Raw genomic sequence first — 14,371 nt, 5'->3', positions numbered from 1 at the left:
ATCATTATAAGATATCGATACTTATTAATATGATATGTACGGTTATTCAAGCAAAACAATGAATTGAAATACTTGAGCCATGTCTTAAAAGAAAATTCCATGGTGAGTGTTTCAAAGTTAATTCTGTTATGGGGAAATGGTCCTGAGTGTCCAGAAGCCTCATTTTCTCAGTAAAGCCCTTGCTGGGTTTACGGGAGACTTAGGGCTCTGCAAATTACTGTCTGAAAGCCCTGGCAGGCTGGGCATGGTGGCTCATGCCTGTAATCCTAGCACTCTGAGAGGCCAAGGCGGGGGAATTTCTTGAGGTCATGAGTTAGAGATCAGCCTGAGCAACAGTGAGATCTTGTCTCTACAGAAAAACAGGAAAAAAAATCACCAGACATGATGGCATATGCCTGTAGTCCCAGCTACTCAGGAGGCTGAGGCAGGAGGATCGCTTGAGCCCACGAATCTGGGGCTGCAGTGAGCTATGATGATGCTATTATACTCCAGCCAGGGTGACAGAGCAAGACACTGCCTCAAACAATATATATTAAATAAATAAATAATCTGGAATCTTTAGAGTTTGCCACTATAATGAGTGATATATATATATATAACATTTATTGAGTGCCCTTCTTTGTCAGGCACTCTACTAGGAAATTTTCAAACTCTATAAAGTTACTAATCTTTGAATTATTGACTGTATAAATGCATTTAACTTAGAGCAATACTATGTATGTATAAATATGGAACATATTTACATATGAAGAAATTAAATAACCTTCTCAAAGTCAAATAACTGGAAACAAAAAAAAATACTAGAGAGTGAGAGAAGAGTGAGTTTGAATAAGGCTATGTTAATTGAACAAAATCAGACACAGTCTTTGTACTTTTAAAACTTACAGTCTATGAGTGGAGACAAAAACTTATTCAAATAATCCCACACACATAAATAAAATTGAAGCAGTGAAAAATGCTATGGGAGTCATACTGTGGGATTTAATGTGGTTAAAAAGGTCAGGGAGATGTCCCTGAAAATATCATCCTGGATCTGAGATGTGAAGAATTATCAGTAGTTATCCAGGTACCCAAGGGTGAGGAGAGCTTTCCAGACAAAATACGATCAAGTTCATGTGCAAAGGTCATTTGGCAGGAAGGGCGTAATGAAGACAGGTATGGCTTGCGGCAATGTGGCAGGAGCAAAGAAATCGCGTGGGAGCGTGGTGAGAGGTGAGGAGGGAGAGGAGGGGAGGGCTGAGCCAAGAAGGGCTTGTAGGCTGGGTAAAGTATTCTAGACTTTGTCAGAGGAGGGAATCACCAGCAAGTTTCAAGCAAGGAGTGACGTGTTCCGATTTGCCTTCTGAAAAGCCCGCTCTGACTGCAGTGTGAGGGAGCCGCGCGGATGTGGCGCAGAGCTTGCGCCGTGCTGTGGCGTTAGTGAACGGGGGAGAAACTGACAGCTACGCTTGACAGATTTGATATCTCTGAGGTAAAATTGGAAGGACTTGAAGTGTCTTTAGAAGTGAAAGTCAAGGATAATGCCATGGTTTCCATTTTGCGCAACTAAGTAGATGATGGCTTAGGAAAGAGTGGCATAGGAACACTTTGGTGGATAAAATCAGGAATGCAATTTTGGACATGGTGGTTTGAGGTTAGGTGTGAGGTAGCCAAGTGGGTGCTGAGGTAGTTAGACAATAGTCTGTACAGCTCTGTGTTCAGCAGAGAAGACGAGGATGGAGGTTATAGTTACATCCTGTATGAAGCATCAAGGAACACGAACTGCCACTCACTGAGTCTTTAGGACCATTGGTGGGGCTGCTCAAGAGAGTTCCTGCTCTTGAAGGTGAAAATAGGTGGCAAATGAGGTTTTGACCAACCTCAAGACTTAAAGAATCTAAGTTTTCCATAAACTTGGTGCATGGATATGTCTGAATGAATCCTTTCTAGGGCTGCAGTTGGCACTACCTTGTTGACAAGAACACAGCTAGCTGTAACCTAAGTCACCATGGTATTTCTTGGCCTATGCATACTTGAAAAGATTTGGGGTGAGTTTGTGTAGGTTTTGGCTTACTTCTTGTTTGGAGATAGGAAAAGACTTTCAGATCTAGGTCTTTAAGTCAATTCTTTGGGAAAAACACAGAAGAAACAGGAACCCTTCCCTACCTACCTAGCCTACCAAGTACTGTTCTATAAACCTAAGCAAAGCCGGACTCTCTCTATTCCACATGTCAGGATTTTAGAAATGTAGAATAGAGGATAGCAAGAGTACTCTGGAGCAGTTTTCATCTGGAAGATAGAGTCTTAATCCAGGAACAAACTTAAACTAGTGGGCATTCTTTCTTAAGGCGTAGCCAGGGTCTGATTTATAAGACAGTCACAAGTATCTTCTAAACATGAGGAATCACTTGAAAAATAAAGCAAACTATGCCATTGCTCTATTTGTTGTATATTCTGACTGGTGTAATGCTTCATTTTGGAATATAGCGTGGCAGAAACACATCAGGAACACGGCATGTGATTGGTATTCTCCAGCTCTTTCTGGGACTTGGCACCACTGTCTCCTCAGCACTGAATTTGGAAGTTGGAATGTCTCTGTATACATGCATCGTCAACACTTAAGCCAACACTTCTCTGGTATGTTGAATATTTTCCATTGGTACATACCTCACTCCTTGTATTTGTGAATAATTTTCCATTAAATTCCTAGTGCCACATCTTTAAACATGTTCCTTTCCTTTTATAAATAAAATATATAATACACATAAAATTATACAGACTTATATAACTAGATGGAATTTACAGAAAAACTATGTGTATATATCCAATCCAATTTATATATAAATTTGGATTATCTTTAAAGACTCTCAAAATGTATGCTTATACAATTTATAGACTATAAAATATATCTTTTTAAAGAATATCATACATTCTTTGATTATTCTAGTGTGTACATTTCCATAATATCACTATGTGATTTGGAATTCACATAGATTTAAATGACTGTCTTTTAGTATGGGATTTTTAAAAGACTAGATGTTTCTCTCCAGTGTTATATTTCTTACTCTTATAGAAGCAAAGTGAATGGAAACAAATATAAAGGTACAAGGATCCTTTGTCATGATAGGTTTTTAAGAATCACTATAGCTAATATAACTTTATAATCCTAATTTGTCAGTTGCATAAGTATTTAACCTGTGCATGGCCAAGGAATAGTATTTGTCTGTTAAAACTTGCTTTCCAATAGGTGTGTGCACACTAAACATACACTTTAGCTCCCTTTTCATCATGTCTGAGACTTGCAATAATTGTATTCTTTCTCAGTCCTCTCACACTTGTGACAGTGCAGAGTTTCTCACACACTGTGTGCTCATCAAAGGGCTTGACAGGCTTTCATTTCTTGATTTAGGAACACGTGGCACTGGAAAAAATACACATGGAAACCGTCATGTACACAGAATTGCTATTTCATTTATAGTTTTGCCCTTTGTCAATATTTTTGCTGTTGTTTCGTGTTGATATTAAGCATATGTGTCATTATCAGTAGTTTTTTGGTATAGTCATGTGCCACTTAATCATGTTTTGGTCAATGACAAACCACATATATGAAGGTGATCTGCCCCATAAGATTATAATATCATACTTTTACTGTACCTTTTCTATGTTTAGATAGATAGATACACGGATGCTTACATGTGATTCAGTTACCTACAGTATTCAGTAAAGAAACATGCTGTACAGATTTGTAGCCCAGGAGCAACAGGCTATACCATATAGCCTAGGTGGGTAGTGGGCTAGACCATCTGGGTTTGTGTAAGTGCACTCCATCATGTTCCCACAATGACTAAATCACTTCATGATGCATTTTTCATAATGTATTCCTGTCATTAAGTGATGCATAACTATATTCTGTTTTTTATAAAAAAAATTTGTGTTTTCTGGAATAACAATGACAACTACATCAAAAATTAAAAACAAGCCCAAGGAAAACAGCAATTTGTGTGTTTGCCTCTCAAAACATTTATAAAAATTACCTTTGAAACAATGTTTAAAAAGACATTAGCAAAAATGCTAGAAAGAGAGGAAGTAAGTGGACAAAAGAAAAAATTACAACCAACTTGGAAACAGAAAAGAAGTTCAATTAAACCTTTATTGTTATTCCTTTGAGAGAATTTAGAGATTTTTTTTTTTTTTTCTCGCTGGGACTTCACAGTTTTATTGCTCCTGTTTCATTCTCAATTTTGTTCCTTATGGTTATTTTTTCTGCTTAAATACAAACTTGTTCAGGTTATATTTTCTATGTAAGTTGTTCCCCAATAGGGTTGAAAAAATAATTTTTTCAGTCATTTACTATCTGATCTTTAAATTACCCTCTTAATTTCTTTATTAATAATTCAAAATAGTGAGATCCTAAGAAAAGCAAAAATAGTCTGATTGGTAATCTTATTTTTCCTGCAAAATGAAAAATGCCTACCTGGCTTCCTTTTTTATTAACTCAGAATACCAGACATTTTGATCATCTGTTGCATATTCAGAGTAAATATCACTCCTACATTTCTATAATATCTATTGGTATAAAGAACTATAAACCTACAAAGAATGTCTGAGAAGGACATTGGAAGAAATGTGCTGAGAAATCAGCACTTTTTTCCTCTTCTCAACATTCTACATAGTCATGCTGACATTAATTTTTTTTTATTATTTTATTTTATTTTATTTTATTTTATTTTATTTTATTTTATTTTTTTGAGACAGAGTCTCACCTTGTTGCCCAGGCTAGAGTGAGTGCCGTGGTGTTAGCCTAGCTCACAGCAACCTCAAACTCCTGGGCTCAAGCGATCCTTCTGCCTCAGCCTCCCAAGTAGCTGGGACTACAGGCATGAGCCACCATGCCCGGCTAATTTTTTCTATATATATTAGTTGGCCAATTAATTTCTTTCTATTTTTAGTAGAGACGGGGGTCTCACTCTTGCTCAGGCTGGTTTTGAACTCCTGACCTGGAGCAATCCGCTCGCCTTGGCCTCCCAGAGTGCTAGGATTAGAGGCGTGAGCCACCGCACCCGGCCGAGTCATGCTGACATTAAAAGCACCATCTTATATACCTGCATTGTGGAGAGTGTACCCATTGTGAGCATATGCTTTTATAGGTGTGTCTTCTATGTGTTATGCTATATTTCTTTGATCTAGCCATGTTTTCTTACTATGACCCCGTGTAATCACTGGTACGCAGCAGAGACATGGCTTTCAGATGACTGAAAGACTGTTGGTGGTAGACATAAGGATAAAACTCATATGATTCTAACAGCTATTGAAAATCCTGCAGTGAAATTGTCTACATAGAGCAAAGAGGAAAGAGTAGAAGTTTTTCTTCAACACCACTCATCTAGACCCTCAAGTTCACCATCTTCACTAGCATAATTCCAAAGCCTTTGGAAGTAGTAGAAAAGTTGTAAGTCAGGGCACTCTCAAGATATACAAGATGAGACACGTGTGTGTTTATATACACATATATGTGTATGTGTGTATATTTGCATGTGCATATGTGTTTTTGTGCCTAAGTATATGGGGTTGTATATGTGCCTATGTATGGGTATGTATGTTAAGGAGAAGTTGATGAATTGCTATTTAGATGCATTATTTTTTCTTTATGGTAATGCTAAACAACATAATAGAATGATACATTCTTAATACTCATATGAAAAGAATGTGTTTGTATATATGATCTATGCAAAAACATACCATATAGGTGATGATAAAAATGCATGGCTAAAATAGCTTTTTAGTGGGGATATCATAGAATTCAAGCATTTTCTGCATTTGTCTTTATATGTTGATATGTGCTATGGCTTCAATATGGTTTATCCTCACTAAAACTCTTGTTCAAGAGACTTGGTCCTCAATGCAACAGTGTTAGAGGCAATGGGACCTTTAAGAAACATTTAGAACATGAGGGATCAACCCTCCTGAAGGAATTAATGCTGTACTTGCAAATAACAGCTTTTCTAAAATGTTACCTATTTAATAAACACCTAAGTTACACAACTTACCACATTCTGTTTCTTTCACTTTTGGTTGAAAAAGACTGATAGATGCCATGAGGTAGAAAATTTTACCTTGATGATGGCAAGATATTTTTCCTGGTTCAGTATCTAGTATGGAATAGCAATGGTGGGAACTAGCAACCATCTAGTTAGGAATAGCACTGGATACATCATCAATACAGAATTCAATTCAAATTATCAAAAATGAAAAGAGAACATTTCACTGAAACAATGTGAAGCTAATGAGAATTGATTAAACTCTCAATTTTTTAGAATTACATTGGTTTAGATAAAGGACACCAATTCACATGGGGGAATTGTGTCATAATAGGTAAAATTTAGGAAACATGTCTTAAAGTTTGAGAAAACTGGAATTAGCTGAAAAATCTTTCTACCATTGCATGTCTTGGTATGTAAGGAATGTAACAGTAATCTTTCAAATGGTCAATTTGTATACTTTTCCTATTAAAATGAAAATATCTCCTGGGATTTCAGGCCTACGATCAACTAATATTATAACAATATCAGCTAACTCTATAGATTCCTGCTAATGGGCCAAAGAAAATATTCTGTGGAATGTGAATAGTTGAGTGGATGACAGGGAAAGAAAGAGGATTGCTATGGAGAAAATATAGGACACCCAGAAACAAACCATCTATTTTGGGATTTCATGGGGAAACTCCTGATACTATACTACATTAAACTTTTTTTGGCATTTCATCTATGGGATATATTGTATTGGACCAAAATCGAAGAGTGGTTTATATTAACAAAATGTGGTGTGTGTGCATTTTTACCTTGTTTGTCAGAATGAAAAACATTCTGAACGTCATCTCTTCCTCCCAGGAAGATTATTTTTTATTCCACTACAACCGGTTAATTTGGCAGAGAGTGAAACCATATGAGAATGGGTTGGTTGCAACGTCATCAGGCAATCAGACATGGCAGCAACACAGCTGTTGGAATGAGACCAGCTGGGAAGGTTCTAGTCAGAGGCCTGTCAGGGGCACAGGCAGATGAAGCATTGTTGCTATGTGGAGTGATACGGGCAAAGATTTATTAATGAAATTCTCCAAGAGATATTAAAAATCAGTGCCATGCTCTCGAAGATTATAAAGCAGTATAATATTAACATGTGTGGGATTTTGGCTGTTCTTAAATTTCTTCTTCAAATGCAAATGCTACCTTCTTTGAAAATGGAGCACATAAAATCTACTCCTGTGACTCAGAAGCAACATATACCACCACATTACATATTAAAATTTTGTGTATAATATATTTATTTGCATACAGAAATATGTATTTCTATTGTACATTTTATTATTTTATTTATAGAATATATATATATGAAGCATATAGCATATTCCAGGAAGATACATTAAATATGCACACAGTTCATGCTACAGTGTGCACCCTTTTAAGAGAAGCATGTTTAAGAGGCATGGTATTATATATACATGCTGCAAATACACTTTGCACAATTTCATCCAGCTTTGGGTGCTTTCCTAATCTATTTGCAACACCGGTGCTATGGTTGTTGAAAGGGATATTACTAAACTGGGGGGAAGCAACTATCAGTGAACTAAGAGGGAAAAATAGAAGTAGAGTTCATTGCCGAGTAATTGTTGCCATGATTTTGAACTCCTGTCTCCCCCAATGCCAGATCTTCAGGATCAAAAAAGCAGTGAATGGACAAAGAGCAGAAAAATATGGAACCTCCAGCTTCCACATTTCAAACTAGAAAGTTTATCCCTTGTGACTTAATATATTGGTGATTTTTGTCCTAATACTTGGGAGCTGGCATTAAATTAGTGATGAACTGGTAAAAAGGAAATAATTTCTCTTTTCAAGAAATGAACTGGCTTTTTTTTCATATTCTTAATCTCCTCTTTTCATAAGACCACTCTGAGATATTTACATTATTGCTATGAAGAGAGAAGAAATATAGACTTGACAGATATTCACCTTTCCAGTGAAAGCAGATGAATCATATTGTTTCTGAAAGAGGCTTTTAATGTTTATGAAAGTAAAAATTGCAGCTGCAATAGAAACTGACCATATCAACTGCAACCATTTTGATGGCCAACTACTGTAACCTCAATTGACTAGTCTTTGTGGCAGTCATGATTGAACATTAAGATGCTGGAACTTACATGCCATGTGCATAGTCTGGTGATTTTGAATATGTAGTTGTGGCTTATGTTCCCAATCTGTGTGAATTACAAATATACCAGACTCAATGGATGAGTTTTTCTGATACATGATTGTTGGTGAGCATTGCTTTGTTCAAACAGGTGAGCAATTTGCATTGCCACTCTAAAAACTGATGCAGGATTATTTTCCCACTTATAGGAGGAGGCAAGCTCTAGAAATCCCTTAAAATAGATAAGAGTTTCTCAACCTTGGCACTATTGACATTTTGAGCGAAATAATATTTGATTGGAGGGGGTGGGGGAAAATGTCCTGTACATTGTAGGCTGTTTAGCAGCATCTGTGGCCTCTAAATCCACTAGATATCAATAGCTTTCCTCCCAGATGTAACAATCAAAGATGTCTCTACATTGCTAAATGTCCTTTGGAGGGAAAATTGTCTCTAATTGAAAGCCACTTAAATAGGCAAATCCAGCAATGGTTAATACAAATCCTTGAATACAGTCCCCATCTTTCTCCAGTCATCTACCGTTTTCAGTATTCCTTCCATTTTTCTGATCTGTTTGAGAAAGTTTCCATGGTGTGTCAGTCTATCTTCAAATTCCTTTTTTTAACTTGAAGTCTCTCTCTCAATAAGGTTGTGGCGGCTGTGGCGAAGATCAAGAACACAAGGAAGAAAGGGAAGGACACAATGGCAACAGAGAATAAAAGACAGTTTGATTCACAGTGAGTTGGGTTGTTACAGCAAACAAAAAAAGACCCTGAATCCTTGACTCCAAAGGTTTCATCCCAACTGAAGCCAAGTCTATGTCATAATAATATAACAAATTAAAAAGTGAAATGTTTTGTTTCACTTTTCACAAAAGCCAATTGTTTTGTTTTAGAAAACCAGGAAGCCCATTGGCTTGGTGTTATTCCCACTCAACTGATACATTGATTTGAAGAAACAATATAATTGTAAATATGGATTTAAAATGTAAAAGTTTACATTAAAGTAATCATAGAGTAAAAGAACTGATATTGTATGGTTATACATGGAAGATTTCTGGAGGTAAGAAATGATTGAAGTTGATTAAAAAATTATCTTTATAAAGGATAAATGCAAATATTATTGTTGATTTGTTTCTTACTAACTTTCAACTTTTTTGTTGTTGTTTCCATTGTGCTTTTTTTTTTCCAACTTCCAAAATTGTTGAGATGCCATTGATAAGGCAAGTTATACAAGATAAATCTAACAAGTGCTAGGGTTTAATACTGACAAATTCATCATGTAACTCACATCTGTATTAGAGGACAAATGTCATAAAGTCCATAAATCTAAAATGTAAAATACAAAATTTAAAAATACATTTATAAATTTGATTTCTATCGATTTGGCCATCTTTAAAAAAATCTGATTGAAAGACTACAGGAAATAGTGTAAGAAAAGAATAAGAGGAATAAAAATAAATAGTTACATAGGAATGAGCACAATCTTATATTTATTTGGCCTACCAAATATTAATAAAACTCTCTATATGGACGAGATTCTGTATAATGCTATAGACAGTAGCTCCTGACATGAGTTTTTTGTGGTTTGGAATTGGATGGTGGTGAGAAGTGACATGGGAAAAGCTACCTTTGTTCTTCTGTCAGATGCTGTGAGCTCATTTGGTCTCTGTTCGGTTATCCACTGGATTTCTGTCCCAAAGAGTACTATAATTCTATTGAAATTATATTAGGAGAATTTTGAAGTTAACTAATGTTAGTGAGATTTGACAATTTGAGGAATACGGAACATGTGGTTTCAGTAAATGTTTTTGAATTACTTTTCATTTTTCCCTTCACTGGGTCATAGGCTAGTGACAGACCTCACATGATTATCGTTTGAGTGTCATCCTTTTGCAGGCATTGGATAGAAAGTCTTACCCTCTTGGGACTGATCCAGAAGTCATTGGTGCTATGTGGGGATGTTAATCCTGTTTAAGATTCCAAATATATTCCTTTCCAGCTGACAAAGTCAGGAAGAATTTCATGTTTTAAAAGTTCACATTTGATAAATGGATCGGGCAGTTTCAAGTTGAAACAGAATGCTCTACCAAACTTCTAGTTTTTTTCATCTCAAAAAACCACCTGGTCTTAGCATACTTTCTCCCACTAGATTGATCATCAGTTGACTCAATGAAATCTCAATTTTATGATGACTTTGGTTTCTCAGGCATGTTTATGTTTTAGGTAGGCTATTCTGTTAAAATAAAAAGCTGGTTTAGGATAAAATCAGATTGGCTAAAATATTTCACACAGAGAATCATAAATGAACTCAATCCATATGGACTTTATACCCCCAAGAATGCAAAAGACACAGTGGGGTGGGCTGAAGTGCCCATTTTCATAGTATCTCTGGCTGGATTTAGTGGAAGTCCTGCAGGGATTTCCCATAAACAATTAGAACAGGAAAGTCCAAAAACTAATGCCATAGCATGAAAAAAAAATGCTGAGACCTATTTGGGCTTTTTGTTGTTTGCTTTCCTTTCATGGTGGAAAAAGGAAAGGTGAAAAAAAAATAAGCATTTATTACATTGCAATCCTCCAAATAAGACCATAACAAAAGGATAAAATATGCTTAACACTCTGGAGACCATTTCTGGATCCTTTTCTTGATTTTCTTTCTTCACTTCCCCATCGTATAGTGTTTATTTTTTTTTTTTAATGTTTAAGTCTCCATGTTATCTTAAACTGTGGTATTTCATCCTCATATGGACACATGAGAATAACAACAACAAAAAGAAACAGAAAAATAGAACGAGGTTATTCTTCTTGTGCAGACTGATAAAATTGCAGATTCTGAAGCCCTTCTTTAAGAGAGCATGAGAAAATGTAGATCATTCCCTGATCCACAATTCCAACATGTCTCTTTCATTGTCTCATTGCTCCTAAACTGACAGTTTATAAGGTGCAAGTTTCTCAAACTGGAGCATAGGCTTGATAACAGTGTCGCTGTTGGGCTCCTGAATTGCACATTCCATAATAAGACTATAAAGTGCAATGGCAGAGATTTTAAAACTAGGAGCTCTTTTACTGCTTGTATTCTTCCCAAGCTCCCTTTCCCACTTTCCACTTTGTCAATGATGTTTTACCTCGTAGCGCCTATGTTCTTGTAATGACACATGAGCAAGTGTTTAAAGGTCTTCTTGAAGGTGGCATTACAAAGTGCATAGCAGGCAGGGTTGATAGTGCTGTTGATGTAACAGAGCCAGTAACCGATGGTCCACACTGTGTTGGGGATGCAGGGTGCACAGAAGGTGTTAATGAGCACCATGACATTGTACGGGGCCCAAGTGATGATGAAAGCCAACAGAATAGCCAAGATTGTCCTCGTGACTTTCTTTTCTCGGGAAGGAGGAGGCTTCTTTTTTGCAGGCTGCTTGGTCATCTTCACAATCTTACGGGCTACGATGTTCTGTTTTTCATCTCCATTCTGACCTGAAGACCCAACCAGCTCCACAGTGGTATTAGTTGGGGTGCATGGATCACCTTTTTGGGTCTTGGTGACAATTTTGATGCATGTTTGCTTAGAGTTCTCATCTTTGGAATGGCCCAGGGAAGTAGAAACTGTGTTTTCATCCTGAGTTATTTCATCATCTCTCATATTAGAGGCAACGGCACTGACTGAGGTGGAGTCATTGGAGCTCTCTTTCTCCTCCCCCTGGACACAGTTTTCAGTCACAGCCTCTCTGGGTGCTTTGCCATTCTGGATTTTGTTATGCTCCACGCCATCATCACTGCTGGGCATGTTGTTGTTGTTTGGCTTCACTATCCTTCCTTGTACCAGACTGGGAGAAACTGGATCTTGGTTGGCCACAGGCTCCTTCTTGTCCTTCTTTATCCTGCTCTTGCTGGCTCGAGATATGTGCCAATATAGCACAGTCATGATGATCACTGGCAAATAGAAGGCTGCAATGGCGGTGCCAAAGGTGACAGCAGCATTGGAAAAAAACTGAATGTAGCACTCCCCATCCTCCACAGTTCTCACCCCAACAATGAACTGCCAGAAGAGGATGGCCGGAGCCCAGAGGATGAAGGAAAGGACCCAGGCAGCTGCGATCATCATCCCTGCCATTTTCGTGGTCCGCTTGACTGGGTAGGTCAGAGGTTTTGTGACACAGAAGTACCTGTCAAAGCTGATGATGAGCAGATTCATAACCGAGGCATTGCTGACCACATAGTCCAGGGCTAGCCAGAGGTCACACACCACAGGTCCCAAAGGCCAGTAACCAATCACAGTGTAGAGGGTGTACAAATTCATGGAGAAAACACCTATGATGAGGTCAGCACAGGCCAAGCTGAACAAAAAGTAATTGTTGACGGTCTGGAGGTGGCGGTTGACTTTAATGGAAACCATGACCAGGATGTTCCCAATAATGGTCACCAAACTGAGGGATCCAGCCACAAGGACAATAAACACCACTTCAAAGGTCTTATAAGGACTGGTAAGACCCAGGCCATTGTTAGAGGAGTTTGTTGAGTTATTCATTTTGTGTTCTTATATCAGCAGCCAGGTAGTCAAATAAACATTTAAACCTGCAGGGAAATAGAATAAAATTAACAAATAGAATATAAACATTACTTTAAAATACATCATATTTATTCCTTTTATGCCACATTATTTACCCCCAGATCTTTCTTCCCCTGCATGTTTACTGTTCCTACCTGCCCCAATTCCCGAATAAAAGGTAAAGACTTTAAATGTAGGATTTAAAAAGTCCTTTCAGGCTGGCAATGAGTCTGAAGTCCAATAACATTTTTAATGTGTCCATATCTAGTTATGAATATCTATCCATTTATCTCTCTATCTATCTCATCAATCAATTAAACTGAGCATAATATTGGTAAATTGAGCTAATAAACACACTCAAATTATACATAAAACTTTCCAAAGCATCAAGAACTTTCTAGACTAGATATAAAAATTAATAAACTAATAATAGGACAAAATTATGGAAGAAAGCATAAAACTTATGATATTGAATGTGTGTCTTTTAAATAGCAACTTTTATCCTGCTAGATCTAAGCCTTTTTCATAATAATATTTATTATGGTGCTAATAAAAATAATGTAATAATATTTTATTAGACAATACACTCTCTTCCAATGAGAATTACTTTTCTTTGCCATCCATTTTACACATGTAATCAGTATCACGCAGTCTTTCCAGTATTCCATACCTTACAAAAATATTTGCTTATTAAATACATATTGAGCTAAAAAACCCAAAATTATACATAAAACTTTCCAATGTATCAAGAGATTTCTGGAATAGACATAAAAATTAACAAACAAATGAGAGTACAAAATTATGGGAGAAAATATTAATGATATAAATTTTTTATTTTCGAACTGCTATCAAATCTATTATCTTACTGTTCTTCCTACCAAACCTTTTGTTTTGAAGAAAAAGAAATGAAGACCCAGAAAGATAAAGAAATTCATGTAAGATCACATTTCAAGTCAATGACAGAGACTAGACTATAGACCTTAGTTTGTTCAGTTGTTTATTCTTTCACTTTTTCCTCACATACCTATTGACCAACTTCTCTTAATTAGGCCCATACATTCTGGGCCTTCAGTGATGATTAAGACAAGGTCCCTGCCTTGTGGCAGGAATGGGTAGATAAAGAAGCAATTATTAAACATGGGTATACTTCCTATTGCCTTGCCCTTTTGTGTATAAGTGAATACACAATCATCATTTTTGAGATAACCCCCTGAAGTCTGGTGGCAATAGAATGATTTTTCTTAAGGGAACAAGTGCATCTGGGATTTAAAAAAGAACGTTAACAATTCATCAAAAGAGCTATGAGCCATTTGTGAAGAAACAGCATCTGAAGGAGAAATTAGCCCAGTTCTACCTCCTCTTGACAGTATTGCTGAGTTTGGCATCATAATATAAGCATTGTTGAGAAATTGTTGGTTGCTATTTCAAAACTCCAAAATCTCTATTAATTCAGATACCATTAATTACAAAATAATGATATGAGATACAGGTGAGACAGTGGTCTGCCTTTGAAATCTCTGTAGCACATAATTTGATAAGTACCTTAATAGCACAAATAACATTTAAACAAGTGGTTTATTCTGCAGAAAGCAAATTATGTTCAAATATTTTACTAAAAAAACTTAACAATAGAGTAGAAGTTTCGCCTTAACAAATAAGACCCAAA

General features: G+C 36.6%; 1 protein-coding gene across 1 annotated transcript in view; it reads right to left on the bottom strand.

Annotated features, from left to right (window-relative positions):
• Positions 1-7,282: 7,282 nt before the first annotated feature.
• Positions 7,283-14,371, bottom strand: part of CHRM2 (cholinergic receptor muscarinic 2) — a 28,052-nt gene continuing 20,963 nt past the window's right edge. Inside the window, exon 2 of the mRNA XM_012744732.3 lies at positions 7,283-12,731. Coding sequence (XP_012600186.1) covers positions 11,284-12,684 — 1,401 coding nt within the window. The 5' untranslated portion in view covers positions 12,685-12,731 and the 3' untranslated portion in view covers positions 7,283-11,283. The remainder of the gene's footprint in view (positions 12,732-14,371) is intronic.

Source organism: Microcebus murinus, chromosome 9 (genome assembly GCF_040939455.1).
Source record: "Microcebus murinus isolate Inina chromosome 9, M.murinus_Inina_mat1.0, whole genome shotgun sequence".
Taxonomy (NCBI): Eukaryota; Metazoa; Chordata; class Mammalia; order Primates; family Cheirogaleidae; genus Microcebus; species Microcebus murinus.
The sequence above is the reverse complement of the archived record's forward strand: the minus strand, read 5'-3'. Positions and strand labels throughout refer to the sequence as shown.